At 34.6% G+C, this 17,381-nt stretch overlaps 1 protein-coding gene across 11 annotated transcripts in view; it reads right to left on the bottom strand.

Moving 5' to 3' along the window:
• INPP4B (inositol polyphosphate-4-phosphatase type II B) overlaps positions 1-17,381 on the bottom strand; it is an 871,737-nt gene that overhangs the window by 51,373 nt on the left and 802,983 nt on the right. For all 11 annotated transcript variants that reach the window (XM_074396868.1, XM_074396869.1, XM_074396867.1 and 8 more), the window contains one exon: positions 14,770-14,924. In XM_074396868.1, coding sequence (XP_074252969.1) covers positions 14,770-14,924 — 155 coding nt within the window. The remainder of the gene's footprint in view (positions 1-14,769; positions 14,925-17,381) is intronic.

The raw sequence follows: 17,381 nt of genomic DNA, 5'->3' as shown, positions 1-17,381 counted from the left end.
AATTGTATAAATCTATTTATATGAAATGTCCAGAACAGGCAAACCAGTGGTTCCCAAGGGCTGGGGGATGGCATTTGAGGAGACTCTGGTAATGGAAACAGGGTTTCTTTTAGGAGTGCTGAGCAAGTAATAAAATTATTGTAGTGATAGATGGACAACTCTGTCAATATACTAAAAACTACTGCATTATATCCTTTAATGAATGTGTTTACCAGTTCATTATAAAGGTATTACAAATACTACAGATGAAGATATGTGTAGGGCAAGGTATGAGGGAAGGGATGCGGACCTTCCACGTGCTTCCTGGGTGAACTGCCCTCCAGAAGCTTCCATGTATTCAGCTCTCTGGAAGCTTTCTGATCCTAATAATTCTCTTGGATTTTTATGGAAGCTTCATGATATTATCATTCCTTTCTCCCAATAGTGTAGAGCTTGACCTCCTCCGGGAAGGGTCTTATGACCCATGATCCACACTGTACACTTCAAATGGTGGGTAAATGTTACAGTCTTGTAAGTGTATGTGAATTGTACCTTAAAGATGTTAAAAATGTAACAATATCCTTACACTAGACAAGTGGTTATCAAACTTAAGTGCACCTCAGAATCACCTGGTGAGCTCATTAAAACACTGATTGCTAGGCTCCACTTGTAGAGTTTCTGGTCTGGTAGTTCTGGGAAGGGCCTGAGAATGTGCATTTCTAGCAAGTTCTTGGATGATGCTGATGATGGAATTACTATTTGAAAACCAATGCAACAGATAATATGAATAACGAATATGACCTTTTTTTTTTTTTTTTTTTTTTTTTTTTTACTTTCCTCAGTATAGTTTGAAGACATCATAGCCATTCACAGTTTAGTAAAAACAATGTGATAGGAAGCTGCTATTGTTTTAGTGAAAACAAGATGAATAGGATAATGCTATTTGTAATAGCTCTTGCTGCCATTAAAAATAAGCAATAATAGCAGCAATAACAGCAATCATCAGCACACATCAGTAATAGCTAAGGCAGCATTGAATATTTACTGATCTTCACTGTGTAACAAGCACTATATTAAGAACATCAGTGAGCATTGTTTCTTTTAGCATTCAAGACAACCCTATTAGATAAGGATGCTGGTGAATAATATAACAGTTTGACTTTACCAACTACCTACTATAAACCATACGCAGTTACCGATTTATGTATGTTGTTTCATTTTACAGATAAAGAACCTAACGCCTCTTAGAATTTCATTCCCACTGATAAGAAGTGGAGAAACCAGGCAGTCTAATTCCAAAGTCCTTCCTCTTGACCACTTTATGTGCCACAGTGGAGCAGCCTGCTCTCTGCTCAGCTGGCTTAATTGTTAGATTGTAGAGTATTCAGAGCAGTGATTACTCCCCAAATGATGCTCTGATACTTGAGAGATATCGCATGTGATTTGTTACTACTAATAAAATAAAATTTTTTCAAATGATATACTTTATAAATTACAGTTTTGATCCCCATAATGATGTCATTCACACTCAGATGAGTTCTGATATGCTCACTGAATGGAAGAGAATGGGTGAAATTATACATAATGCAGTTTTGCTCCTAAGGCTTTAGGCCAATATCCTTTGGGCATTAATATATTATGCCTAGCATTTGAACTTCTCTGTCATCTGTGGTCTTCTGATCAGGAGAAAAGCTTGCAACATTTCGGGTGCCTATTCATAATTATGGTTGCCACCCAGTCCAGTTTTCTTTAGAAATTGGCCTGTGAAGCCATCCAATTTGTTCCCTTGAACTAGTGTCTAGAGCGCTATAACCATTACTCAGGGATGAAACCATTCTATGACAGTGTTTACCAGAGTATAGCAAGTGTTCTGATGGAAGACAAGAATTTTCAGACAATATACTGATGATTCAGTGAATTAATACTTTTGGATTTTGTTTTATGTGTGTGAGGACGTATATAATAGGCACATTGAGTATATGAATTCATGGATATCATTGCCTAGGACAAGGCAGTTGGTGTTTGTAGAAAAAAGTTATTAGGTGGTGAAATGAAGATTACTTCCTTGATTCTCTTGTCTCAACCTTCCAGGACATAAACAGACTTTCTAGGTTTTGGCATAACTGTTCTCCATAGATCATTCAGGTTTGAGCTGCCTGCATTTCAGCCTTCTTTGATGAAAACGAGACCTTTCTTGGACTACTTCTTGCTACACTTTATTTTCCAAGTGCAAAGGCATCAATCATCTCCCTAATCAACTGTAGGGTTTTGTTTCTCAGCTGGAAGTTTCCTTCCCTTGTCTAAAGTGGAGACCCGCCCTCTTCCCTGCTAAAAAGCCTGACATCATGTCACAGGCTCCTGTCATAGCATGATGCATTCTCTGTCTAAACCCAAGGGATGCTCCTGTCTTATTCCACTGCACTTTCATTTAAAAAATAAAAATAAAATATATTTTTTTAAAAACCATACCACTCCTGAAATGCTGTGTTCTAAAATATACCTTATATACAATAGGCCAATGGTTTATAAATGCTCGAATCCTTTTCTAATTTGCAATTATGTGCAAAACCCCATTATATAAAACACTGAAGATAAGATGAGTGAGAATCTGGATTGCCGATCAATGTTTAGACAGACATTTAATCTTATTTTATGTTACTGAGAAAATATAAATTAAACAAAGATAGCACTTTTCATCCATCAGATGATTAAAAACTCTTACAGTACAAGTATTCGGATGTGTAGGGAAAGGGGAACACATATGCATGGCTTGTGGCTTATAAATTAGTATAGCTCTTTGGAAAAGCAATCTGGCAGCATCTAGCAAAATTAAAGATACAAATGCCTTACCACCCATTCTACCTATGGGTTTCTATACATGGATATAAATGTAAGAATATCTATTACAGTATTGTTGGTAATGGCAAAACATCTGGTGTTTTTTACCTAAAATTGGTACATCTGATGTTTTGCTGTTACCTAAAATTAACTAGGGCAATAGATAGATTGTGGTCTGTGTATACAAAGGAGTATTATACAAGTTTTAATGGAGATAACCAGATGTAACAAATAAACACAGATCTCAAACACTTAGTATTAGCTGAAAAAGATAAGTGGTTCAATATGACACACAGTGTGAAACTATTTATGTAAGCAAAACCACTTAACAAGTGTGATGAATGAGTAAGTATTACTTTTATCCACTTAGATAATTTTACTCTTATCCACTTAAATAATTCTAATACAGATTTTCCTAACTCCTGGCAACTTACCTAAATTGTATTCATCCTCAAGACAGTTAAAATTCTACCTTCTTGAGGACACCTCCTGGCTACTGTGATTCTTTTTATCCTCTGAAGCACTTAATAGTGAACAATTCCTATGCTCTGGATTCATTTATCTGATTTGGTTCTTGTGGGAATTAAGTTTCCCCATATAGGATGCTTATTGTTATTCTTAGCCCATAGTAAGTCCTCATTGACTATTAGTGGATTTCAAATGTATTTCTCCCTTTGTTTAGCATGGTACTCTGCCATAGTAGACATACAAAAGATGTGCACTTTTCACTATGAAAATGATGACCACATATTTCTATTCATGATCTATTTTCCCAACTCACCTCCTGAGGTGGGGCTCCTGACACATTAATTACAGGATATCCTAACTTGTTAATAAAAGCTGTGGGCATTCAGGACTTAGATACTCACTAGTCCACCAACTGAGTGCTGAGTGCTACTCTCTGGGGTCCCAGACGTGCACTAACCCCAACTCTAAGCTTAGCTTCTCCTGGATTCCCTGATGCTATCACTAGGGCTCTAGCAAGATTTCCAAACCTTCTAGCCTACTGTCACTGAGAGACAGTTTAAGCCTTTTAGAAACCAAATGTTAATCCTGAGACTTTTTTCCTAAGACCTCAAAGAACAGGAAAACTCTCACACTTTAGCAATATTCAAGAAGGCACTTGTAAAGAAAAATGGGATAAGGAAGAACAAGCAGGGTAGACAGAGATGGGAAGAGTGTAGAGACCAAGGGTAACATTTCTCAGCAGAGCACTTCATGCCCACTGGGTACAGAGACTTTAAGTAAGTGATCTCATTTATCACAACACTCACAAAAGAGCAATGGAGCATTATCTCACCCTTAAACATTAGGAAACTGAGGCATTGAGATTAATTAATGTGTCCACCACTGCACAGACATTTAGTGTTAGAATAAGGAATAAACTCCAGGTCTTCCTGGATTTAAAAACCTGTGTTTGTGGAAGAAGCTAAATTTATTTGTTTCAATTAGATTCATTTATATCTCATTTGATTTTATTAAGTTAAAATATAAGTTTCACATCCTTCTATGTCTAGGCACTTAGTTAATAATTTGGGAAGTTGAAAGAAGTGGTTGACTTGAAAAGGTGTAAATAAAGCTGATGGTTGTTCTGGACTATGGCCTCCACACTCACAGGGTCTCAAGTTTCAGGACTGGAAAACACACATTATCAACAAAAGAAATTAGGAGAAAGAAATAGACCTCAAAACCATCATTTTTCTATTAACAGAGTGCTATGACCATCTTGTCAAGCATGAATATAGGAAGAAGATAAGATCAGTTCTCTTTCGGGGTTCATAGTGAATGGCTTATTAAAAGATACTTGCTCTAACATGATTTCTAGGGTGTATATTCTTTTCAATATCTTTCACCTTACCTTCAGCTGAAATAAAAGCATCCTAGATAAGGTCAATTTTCATGTTTTTATTAATAACCCTGAGATGAAGGTGACTCAGCTTATTCCTGTTATTTGCTACAAAAACTGACTGAAGTAATGTAGCAAACACACCACTGAAAATCTCAAGGGAGGAGACAATACTTAGCAATCATGGAAAAACTGTTCCCAATTATGATGTTCTCTACAAATACATCCCTTTCAAGAAGTCAAAAAATATCTGCAAACTTCAATTACCTATGTTTACAATGCTTATAATTCTCTTTAATATTTGAAATAGTACATAATATGAAATAATAGTGGCTCCTTTCCAGTGAGTGCAATTAAAAACAAAGGAAAAGAAAGATAAGCTCAAGTGGAAACAAGACTAAAGAAAGAAGAAAGTTTTCTATTTCAACAATAATTGAACTACATTACTTAAAAGTGAACCCTACAAGGGAGTAAGTCATACAAATATATCTTTTACTGACATCAATTGGTTAAGAGTCATTTATCTATAAAGCAGAATACTTTATAAATTATGCTCCCCCAACAGATAAATTACAGGTGCAACATGTTGAGACTATGACATTCAATAAGATGAAACTCAATAAGACTGATGGGCCTTTTAGTCTCTCTTACGAATTAAATATTTACTGAAATAGAATGAATAAAGCCCTGAATCACAAAGGTGATACAAAGGTATATGCTGAAACTTACCCGAGTCATCTTACTAATGAGCATATTAACTATCCTAGTTTTAAGGAGACATGACAGACTGAGAAAGTAGTGTAGTATAAAAAACAACTGAGAATGATGGAGTCACATTATTACTTTGTATACCCATAATCCTAAAGTTACTGTAAAGAAAAAATAATAATACAATGGCAATTTTGTTTTAATTTACTTTATAGAGGCATTAAATTTTCCTATGCAATTATTTGTTTTTAATTTGACATTACAAAATCTAGTCAAATTTATTATTGTATTTTTAAGGTCCATTCCTAATAATCTATTAATCAAATATAAGTTTGATTAATAGGAAGTTTGAAAGTTCCTACTAAAAATGTTTTCTGCAAATACATTGGGACATTTTATAGTCTTGTCATAAAATCATTAAAATCAATTACTGATTTAAATTAATATTGGTTTAAATAAAGTAGACTTTAGCCAAGTGGTTCTCAATCATGGCTCCATTCCAGAAACTAGTATGTGGTGTGTGGTGGGACTTGTGCCTTTTTTTTTTTTTTTTTTTAAGTTTTCTAGATTTCTGATGGGCACTGAGTATTAAGAATCACATTTTGGCCAATATTCAACATTCTTAAATAAAAGAATTTTCAACTCAGAATTTTATATCCAGCCAAACTAAGCTTCATAAGCAGAGAAATAAAATCCTTGACAGACAAGCAAATGCTGAGAGATTTTGTCACTACCGGGGCTGCCTTACAAGAGCTCCTAAAGGAAGCACTAAACATGGAAAGGAACAACCAGTACCAGCCACTCCAAAAATGTACAACATTGTAAAGACCATTGATGCTATAAGAAACTAAATCAACTAACAGGCAAAATAAACAGCTAGCCAACCCAAATGCCTATCGAGGATAGACTGGACAGGGAAAATGTGACACATATACACAATGGAACACTTGTAGGGACATGGATGAACCTGGAAACCATCATCCTTGGCAAACTGACACAAGAACAGAACATCAAACACTGCAGGTTCTCACTCATAGGCAGGTGTTGAACAATAAGAACATATGGACACAGGGAGGAGAGCATCACACACCGGGGTCTGTAGGGGGGAATTAGGGTAGGCACAGCATGGGATGGGGAGTTGGGGAGGGATAACATGGGAGAAATGCCAGATATAGGTGATGAGGAGGAAAGCAGCAAACCACATTGCCATGTATGTACATATGCAACAATCTTACATGTTCTTCATATGTAACCCAAAACCTAAAACGCAATATATATATATATATATATATATATATATATACACACACACACACACACACACACACACACACACATATATATATATATATATATATATATATATATATATATATATATATAATTAACCAGCTAGCATCATAATGACAGGATTAAATTCACACATAAAAATATTAACCTGCAATGTAAATGGACTAAATGACCCAGTTAAAAGACACAGAATGGCAGATTGAATAAAGAGTCAAGACCCATGCGGCTGCTGTATTTAGGAAACCCATCTCAAGTACAAAGTCACACATAGGCTCAAAATAAATGGATGGAGGAATATTTACCAAGCAAATGGAAAACAAACAAAAGAAAGCAGGGGTTGGAATTCTAGTCTCTGATAACAAGGCAGGGCATTTAATGGTAAAGGAATCAGTGCAAAAAGAAGGGCTAACTATCCTAAATATACATGTGCCCAAATCAGGAGCATCCAGATTCATAAAGCAAGTTCTTAGAGACCTACAAAAAAACTTAGACTCCCACACAATAATGGTGGAAGACTTTAACACACCACTGTCAATATTAGACAGATCAACAAGACAAAAAATTAACTAGGATATTCAGGACTTGAACTCAGCTCTGGACCAAGTGGACCAGACATCTATTAAGATATCTACAGAACTCTCCATCCCAAATCAACAAAATATACATTCTTCTCAACACCACATCTCACTCATTCTAAAACTGACCACAAAATTGGAAGTAGAACACGCCTCAGCAAATGTAAAAGAACAGAAATAATAACAAACAGTCTCTTAGACCACAGTGTAAACAAATTAGAACTCAGGATTCAGAAACTCATGCAAAACTGCACAACCACATGGAAACTGAACCTGCTACTGCATGACTACTCGGTAAAAACAAAATTAAGGCAGATGTAAAGAGGTTTTTTGAAATCAATGAGAACAAAGACACAACATACCAGAATTTCTGGGACACATTTAAAGGAGTGTGTAGAGGGAAACTTATAGCACTAACTGCCCACAAGAGAAAGTAGGAAAGATCTAAATTCAACACCCTAACGTCGCAATTAAAAGAACTAGAGAAGCAAGACCAAACTAATTCAAAAGCTAGCAGAAGACAAGAAATAACTAAGATCAGAGCAGAACTGGAGACAGACATGAAAAACTCTTCAAATAAATTAATGAATTCAAGAGCTGGTTTTCTGAAAAGAGCAACAAAATAGATAGACTGCTAGCCAGACTAATAAAGGATAAAAGAATGAAACAGATGCAATAAAAAAAAAAGATAAAGGGAATAACACCACAGATCCCACAGAAATACAAACTACCATCGAGAGTACTATAAACACCTCTATGCACATAAACTAGGAAATCTTGAAGAAATGGGTAAATTCCTGGACACATACCCTCCCAAGACTGAACCTGGAAGAAGTTAAATCCCTGAATAGACCAATAACAAGTTCTGAAATTGAGGAAGCAATTAATAGCCTAGCAACCAAAAAAAGTTCAGGACCAGAAGAATTCACAGCAGAATTCTATGAGAGGTACAAAGAGGAGCTGGTAACATTCCTTATGAAACTATTCCAAACAATAAAAAAAAAAGAGGGAATCCTCCCTAACTCATTTTATAAGGCCAGCATCATCCCAATACCAAAATCTGGCAGAGACACAATAAAAAAAGAAAATTTTAGGCCAGTATCCCTGATGAACATCTATGTGAAAATCCTCAATAAAATACTGGCAAACCAAATCCAGCAGCACATCAAGAAGCTTATCCACCATGGTCAAGTCAACTTCATCCCTGGGATGCAAAGCTGGTTCAACATATGCAAATCAATAAACATAATCCATCGCATAAAGAGAACCAATGACAAAAACTACATGATTATCTCAATAGATGCAAAATTCCAATGACTAAATTCAGTAGCCCTTCATGCTAAAAGTCTCAATAAACTAGGTATTGATGGAATGTATATCAAATTAATAAAAGCTATTTATGACAAACCCACAGCCAATATCATACTGAATAGACAAAAACTGGAAGTATTCCATTTGTAAACTGTCACAAGGATGCCCTCTCTCACCAATCCTATTCAACATAGTATTCGAAGTTCTTCCCAGGGCAATCAGTCAAGAAAAAGAAACAAAAGATATTCAATTAGGAAGAAAGGAAGTCAAATTGTCTCTGTTTGCAGATGACATGATTGGGTATTCAGAAGACCCCATCATCTCAGCCCAAAATCTTTTTAAGCTAATAAGCAACTTCAACAAGTCTCAGGATACAAAAACAATGTGCAAAAATCACAAGCATTCCTATACACCAGTAACAGACAGACAGCCAAACCATGTGTGAACTTTGTAGCAAATTCACAATTGCTACAAAGAATAAATACCTAGGAATACAACTTACAAAGGATGTGAAGGACCTCTTCAAGGAAAACTACAAACCACTGCTCAAGGAAATAAGAGAGGACACAAACAAATGGAATAACATTTCATACTCCTGGATAGGAAGAATCAGTATTGTGAAAATAGGCATAATACCAAAAGTAATGTAGAGATTCAATGCTATCCCCATCAAGCTACCATACCATTGACTTTCTTCACAGAATTGGAAAAAAAACTACTTTAAATTTCATATGGAGCCAAAAAAAAAAAAAAAAAAAAAAAAAGCCCACATATCCAAGACAATCTTAAACAAAAAGAACATAAGACATAAGCTGGAGGCATCATGCTATCTGACTTCAAACTATACTAAAAGGCTACAATAACAAAACCAGCATAGTACTGGTACCAAAACAGATAAATAGACCAATGGAACAGAAGAGAGGACTCAGAAATAATACCACACATCTACAACCATCTGATCTTCTACAAACCTGACAAAAGCAATGGGGAAAGGATTCCCTAGTTAATAGATGGTGTTGGGAAAACTGGCTAGCCACATGCAGAAAACTAAAACTGGATCCCTTCCTCACACCGTATATAAAAATTAACTCGAGATGGATTAAAAACTTAAATGTAAGATCTAAAACCATAAAAACCCTAGAAGTAAACCTAGGCAACACCATTTGGGACATAGGCATGGGCAAAGACTTCATGACTAAAACACCAAAAACAATGGCAACAAAAGCCAAAATAGACAAATGGAATCTAATTAAACATAAGAGCTCCTGAACAGCAAAAGAAACTATCATCAGAGTGAACAGGCAACCTACAAAATGGGAGACAATTGTTTCAATCTATCCATCTGACAAATGGCTAATATCCAGAATCTATGACTTAAACAAATTTACAAGAAAAAAAAAATCAAAAAGTGGGCAGAGGATATGAACAGACACTTCTCAGAAGAAGACATTTATGCAGCCTACAAACATATGAAAAAAAGCTCATTATCACGAGTCGTTAGAGAAATGCAAATCAAAACAACATTGAGATACCATCTCACACCAGTTAGAATGACAATCATTAAAAAGTCAGGAGACAAAAGATGCTGGAGAGGATGCAGAAAAATAGGAATGCTTTTACACTGTTGATGAGAATGTACATCAGTTCAACCATTGTGGAAGACAGTGTGGTGATTTCTCAAGAATCTGGAACTAGAAACACCATTTAACCCAGCAATCCCATTACTGGGGAATATACAAAGGATTATAAATCATTCTACTATAAAGACACATGCACACATATGTTTATTGTGGCAGTGTTCACAAGAACAAAGACTTGGAACCAACCCAAATGCCCATCAATGATAGACTAGATAAAGAAAATGTGGCACATATACACCGTGGAATACTATGCAGCCATAAAAAATGATGAGTTCATGTCCTTTTCAGGGACATGGATGAAGCTGGAAACCATAATTCTCAGCAAACTAACACAAGAACAGAAAACCAAACACTGCTATGTTCTCACTCATTAGTGGGAGTTGAAAAATGAGAATACATGGACACAGGGAGGTACCTCACACATTGTGCCTGTTGGGGGGTTGGGAGCTAGGGAAGGGATTGCATTAGGAAAAAAAAAAAAACTAATGTAGATGATGGGTTGATGGGTGCAACAAACCACCATGGCATGTATATCTGTGTAACCAACTTGCACGTTCTACACATGAACCCCAGAATTTGAAGTATTAAGAAAAAAACAGAATCATTGTTTCGGTCTTAACAATATAGGCAACCACTAGGAAAATCTTAGAGAGTCAGATCACCCAGAAACCTTGTGTTAATTTTCTAGTCTGAAGTGGTATTTAAGCCATTTCATCAAACAGATGGTACCCGAAGGCCCTGTCAGAAGCATGCAGCTGAAAGTAATACTGGATATGTGGAAAAAAGGAAGTCTGAACTTTTTGACAATTGTACAAAGGGTGAATTCAGGTGGTGAGCTGAAGTGGTTTGTTTATTGCCTGTTTGTTTTTGAATCAGGATAACCTCTCCATGACTTTTGCTTTCATATTCTGCAACTTGTGCTATTAGTATGTCACAATCAAGTGACAATTTCATATGCTTAACTTAAATGCCTATGTATGCACAAAGCCGCCAAATACATAGGACCTAAAATTTTAGAAACCCGTGTCATTAAAGTATTCCTTTGTTGTATATTTATTGGGGAAAAAATTATACTTTCATCGGGCACTGTTCTAGGTACTGGAAATATAGTAGTGAACAAAGGAAAATAAAAATCTCTACCTTCAGAAAGTTGTTTCTGGTGGGTGAATTTCTAAATAAGAGCCAAATGGAGCTTTATTTATTCAATTTCATTTATAAACCTTTGCTCATCATAAATAATTTGAAATTGCTACAGAAATAAGCACAATATGATTAAAAAAGTACAGATAAGAAAAAATAAATGATAAAGAGTATATAATAACCTTGTTGAACTTTTTTTTTTCCCTTGAATTTTTATAATAAAGAAACCTTGGTAAATTTTTAAGAAATCCAGAGATAATAGCCTGGAAACAGATCAGAATAATTCAAAGGTAAAATAAACTACAACTGATATTAAATAAAATTAAAAGTTGCAATAAGTTCAAAAACATACAAATCAAATTCCTTTAAAACACTGATTTTTAAAAATCCAAGGTTGTTTCCAGAATATGTGTAAAGTTCTTAAAACCCTGGACCCACCTCAGATTTTCTCAATTATAATCCATGTGGGGTCCAAACATATGTATTTTGTTTTAATATAGGACATGTTGTTTTTAACTATAAAACTGAACCCCTGATGATGATAACTTAAATTAGATCTTGATATACATTTTAAGATCGATTTGGGGGTCAGGTGCATCTTTGTTACATGGAAGTAGAGTGCTGAAGTCTGGGCTTTCAGTGTAAACATAACCTGAATAGCGTACATTGCACCCACTCCCTTCCCATCCTTCCACCTTTTAACACACCAATCAAATGTAAGCATTTTTTAAAAGTTCCAGAGGTGGTTCTGATGTTCATTTAAAAACCACTGTTTGAAGGCTGGGACTTGCCAGATGGCAGAGCGAGGACTAAGGCAAATCTGCTCCCTCTCAAAAAACTAAAACTGCAAAATACTGTCAGAACCCAGAATTTTGGGACCCTAATAACTTGAGTAGTAATCAATATGGGACCCCTGGTAACATTAAGCAGTAACTTGAGAAATATTTATTCACGAACCACTGTTGCACATGGGGCAAGAAATTTATAAGATTTATATGTATAAAAATGTTTATAAGAAATTTCTAAGGTGACTTCTTTATCTTAAATACTATGATTAATTCTAGATACATAATATACATTTGCATCAAAAATGTTTATAAAATAACCTATTCAGGGAATGTAATGCTTCAATAATTAACACAGCATTTGCAAACACTTGCATATTTTTAAAGTGCTATTTAAAGACCTGATTTTCTTAAATAGGGAAGATACTGCATTTGAAACCTTATTTACAAAGGTTGCCAGGACACTTTAATATATGCTGTTGCAGTCCAAGCTTATGTCATAAAATATTCACAAACATAAAACTACAAGGATCATAATTAGCTAGATTATTCTGCACATGGAAAATCAAGAGTATTAATATCACAGCCCTTGATATTTATTTATTTATTTTGTCAACAAACATTGATTACCATGTGCCAAACATTGTCCTAATTCCTTTACATGTATTGATTTATTTAATCCTCAAAAGGTTACTAAAATGGAGCTGCTATTATCATGTCTGTTTTATAAGATGAGGAAACTGAGAGGTAGTAGCAGCAGGTTGACTAACTTGCCCTAAGGCACTAAGAGGCAATGAGAGACTAACTTGCCTAAGGGCAGTGTACTGTTTACAGTCTGGATTGAAATTAGCTGACTCCCAAGCCTCATGCTCTTATCTACTCTGCTGTGTTGCCAGAGCTTGGAAACCTATGGGCCTGTGCTGTAAGGCAAAATACCCAGAGGGAAATGAAGGCAGTTATTAAAGGAAAGAACATATCTTATTTTCCTTCAATATGGGCATACATATACGCAAACACAGACCAACCCTCACACTCTGGCACAGTCCTCATACACCCACAAAGCCAAAAGAGGAAGAATATCACCAGAATAGTAGGGATTTGAAGTTAAGCCTTTAGGGTTTTTAGATAAAATTTCTAGTGTGTTACCTTAAAAACACGAAAATGAATCATCACAAATGCTATATAAGAGCAAATGTATTGCATATATAATATCGATCACAGGCAATACCAAAATTTGTTCTATAGTATAACATATGTAGTATAGATATAGCCTTTATTTACCTGCTTGAATTATTTTCTTTCTAATTTAAGGGTCCTCTCTTCTATCTTAAATAAACAGGAACCAATTTCATTTTCCAGAAAGTATTTTAGTTAAATCAGCTTAGTCCCATGGTGTTTCTGGTCTATAATAGCACGCATTCCTGTGTTCCTCATCAAGCATCTTTGTTCCATCTACAGTGACATTTTTGTTCTTTTTCTGCACATTTGAAGATTTCATACTTGGACTCTGTATTTTACCTGTTAGTGCTGAGATATTATTTTTGAAAGAAGTTTTTATAACTAAACGTGTTTTATATGGCTGAGATGTTCATGTCAGGCCTCTAAGACATCCTCACACATTTATCAAAAAATTATGATAGAGCTCCACTGAACAATGAAAATGCCAAGAGACATGAAATGGGATAAAATAAAGGACTTAAGAAATCCCTTGTTAGTGAGAAAACATACAGGCATAGAACAAGCACAAGCAAACACCAATGTCTCCAATGAGACTGCAGCAGTTAAAAGAAAACTGGAAGCTAACGGCAGGCTAGATAAGAAGCAGCTCTCTCCAGCGAATCACAGGACATTCCTTTCTGGGAACCCAGAGCCTGTCTCATGCTTCCTAGTGTGTTTCTGAGCTAGACTTTACAGCAAAGAGACGATTTTGCTTAACTTTTTAATTAACGTGTGTCCTTGCTGATAGACATTGTGAATGAAGCACTTTTTCCTTCCCATTATGGCTTAGAGTTTAGATTTAATTACTGTGAAAATGAATCTGAAGAAACATGACTTCGGGCACAGCATTTTAAATGTCGGCAGAGTAACCATGTTAGTTCTCTATTTTAAAGTATCAGTGCCATCCCATCTTTATGATAAGTGATTTGAAAATAATTTTAGAAAGGAGGTTACTGACCCAGAGACTCTGTGGGTCATGGAAATATCACCTATGAGTTGTAATTTTGAAAGCTTTTGTTTAGATAATGAGTTTGTTTTACATTGCAAGTACTCATAAATATTTATGTGTCAAGAACATTTGCTCTTATAGTGTTACATGTGAAGTTTTGGAGGCCCTTTAATTTGAGCTAATGAGCTAATGAAATATATAATATATATAATCATGCATTTTATCAAATGTGTTCACAGCCACATTTTCTACAACAAAAAGTTTAGAAAAGTAGCCTAAAATGGGTAGAGGGAACATAGATAGAGAAAAAATTATTATACAGATAGAGAAAATTATCTGTCTCTCATGTCATAAGCTATAAGCCATGAAAATACAGTGTGGTTATGAAATATTTAGTCCTCCAGTAAAATATGGATTTTGAAAAATAAAAATAAAAACAATGCAAAATGACCTTAAAAGAATAAAACTTGAAAAAAACCATGTGAGATACCTTCTCATGCAATCCAGTGCTCGGATGAAGAAGTCCTTGTGCAGCTGGTGCTCATCTCTCAAGATGGAGCACTGTTCAAGTGTCACTGACATCGATGTCCTGTCTTTGGCACTTTTACAACAGGTGAAACGAATACCATTTAGTTTGCGGCAAATCTGTAACACACATGTAAAAACAAACCTATATTGTTCATTTGTAATACTGTAAAGCGTTGGCCTCCTCCAAACACTTCTACTCTAAATACATCAAATATAAATCTGAGTTTGTTTTAATTTATGCGAGTCGATTGGTTCAATCAGTCTCATCGAATATAAAAGCATTACCTTTTCATTTCAAAAGCCAACACAATGGGCCTAAATTATTTAGCTCTTTGTACATGAAGTGTGGGACTGTTGAAGCCATATAAGATGTGAAATATCCAGCAAAGGACACAGCACACTACTCAAGGAGGTACTTGGTCTGCAGTGGATAATAATGCTAAACTAATCCCAGCTCAGACACAATGCCTTCATTGTAAAGAGGAAAAACAAAACAAAACTCTATTCCCTGGATCAAACAGTTGATTTGAATCTTAAATAGCTAGTAGTCTCTTATTTTACATTTAAGAAATATTTGCTAGTCTTGGTTTTATGTTATGAGATTTTAAACATCCGCATGGTGCCTCACAGCAGACAAGGGAACTGCTCATCAATTTATTTATTGCACATAGGCTGTGCACTAGGGTACAACACTAAGAAATCTCATATACATTTGCTCTTTTTAATAAACTTCACAAGGGCCTGGTGCAGTGGCTCATGGCCGTAATCCTAACACTTTGGGAGACCCAGGCAGGTGGATCTTTTGAGTTCAGGAGACCAGCCGGGGCAACATAACGAAAGCTTCTCTCTATTAATAATAATAATAATACAAAAAATTAGCTGGGCGTGGTGATGTATGCCTGTAGTCACAGCTACTTGGGAGTCAGAGGTGGGAGGATTACTTGAGCCTGTGATCGTGCCACTGTACTGCAGCCTGGGCAACAGAGTGAGACCCTGTCTCAAAAAAAAAAAAAAAAAAAAAAAAAAAAAAAAAAAAAAAAAAACCTCCCAAATTAAAAATAAATAAACTTCATTCTAGAGGAAGGTATAATTATTTTCATATTACAGATGAGGAAACAGAGGTTTAGGTAGGTTAAGTAACTTGTATATAACAGAGCAGAACCAGGATGCAAATAGAGCTCTATTTAAGTTCAAGGATCAAATCTTTTAACATCTGTTATGTTCTGTTTTCCTCTCTGGTTCTTTCTTTCTGTTACTCTAACTTAAATCAGAGACAAATCACTGAGTAGCAATACTCTCCTGTCTCACTGCCTTATGGCTAATAGGGAAATCATTCCATTCCTTTCTCTTCTATTCCATGGTAGGGTTCTAATATGAGATACCAATAATCAACAGGCATTACAATGCTAATCAGTGTGCATTTAAAATAGATCTAATGTGATATAAGAAAAGTCTTTATTTTCTGTCATCAAGGAATCTTTAAAAATTGTCTGCTTTTAAGAAAAGGTAAAATAATACAGCTAATCTAGAATTTATTATGTTTTAATTGTGATTTTGATACTTAAACTTGAATTTATACATCCCTATCAATTAAGAACTTTGGTATTTCTATTTCCAGTAGAAGTGACTAGAAAAATGTGAGAGCATGATTTCACCATCTAATCTTTTTACATCTAAAAAATTCTAATCCTTACAAATAAACAGTATTTCATTTTTAAAAATTCCTGACTATATTCATAATAATAAAATAGACCATGGTGACTATTTATGAGATATGATTTTTAAATTGAATTAATATTCTTTAAAATTTATTGTTACTATTATATAAACATGTCCTACTTAGAATATTTAATGTTCTAAATTTAAAGTCTAGTGGAGGTAAGGGCAGTTCCATCAGAGTATACAGAGTAGGCCTTGATTTCTATATTTCTGCAGTACCTGAACCATTAATTTAGCACATTTGATTGTCATTTGTCCTCTTTAAATCCTCACTTTTACTATTTAAAGAAGATAAAATAACTTTATATTTTTTAATTAGAATGTGAAATATTAACTAAAGCATTATTTCATTAAATAGATTTTTTTTAAAAAAGAGGAAAATAAAATAACAGAAATATTAACACAATATTTTTGGAAAATATCAAAAGTAATTTATGTATTTTTTATTTTAATAGTATCATTAAAGTCCATGATTTACAAATAGAATATTAAAACTGAGGCATGACACAACAGAAATGCTACCAATCATTCATTCAGTGGTAAATTGAGAAAATCATATTTGTTCAGTATACACATTTCAAAAAACTATTTTAGAAATGTGTGGGATTTATAGTAAAAATTTTTCATACATTAAAATGGGAAAATGCATGTACTAAGAGAAAATATACATTCATGTTTACATGTGTGTACCCTTAATTTATCTATTTACATAACTTCACAATTTATACATAATGACATATTTGTAAATTTGTAAATCATCAGATGGCATGAATATCAAATTATCTTTATGCTATCATGTTTTTAGTAAAATAGAAAACACAATTTATGACCTACCATTGTGAAAATTGATTTAGA

Source organism: Saimiri boliviensis, chromosome 3 (genome assembly GCF_048565385.1).
Source record: "Saimiri boliviensis isolate mSaiBol1 chromosome 3, mSaiBol1.pri, whole genome shotgun sequence".
NCBI lineage: Eukaryota > Metazoa > Chordata > Mammalia > Primates > Cebidae > Saimiri > Saimiri boliviensis.
This window is presented reverse-complemented; position numbering and strand designations above follow the sequence as displayed.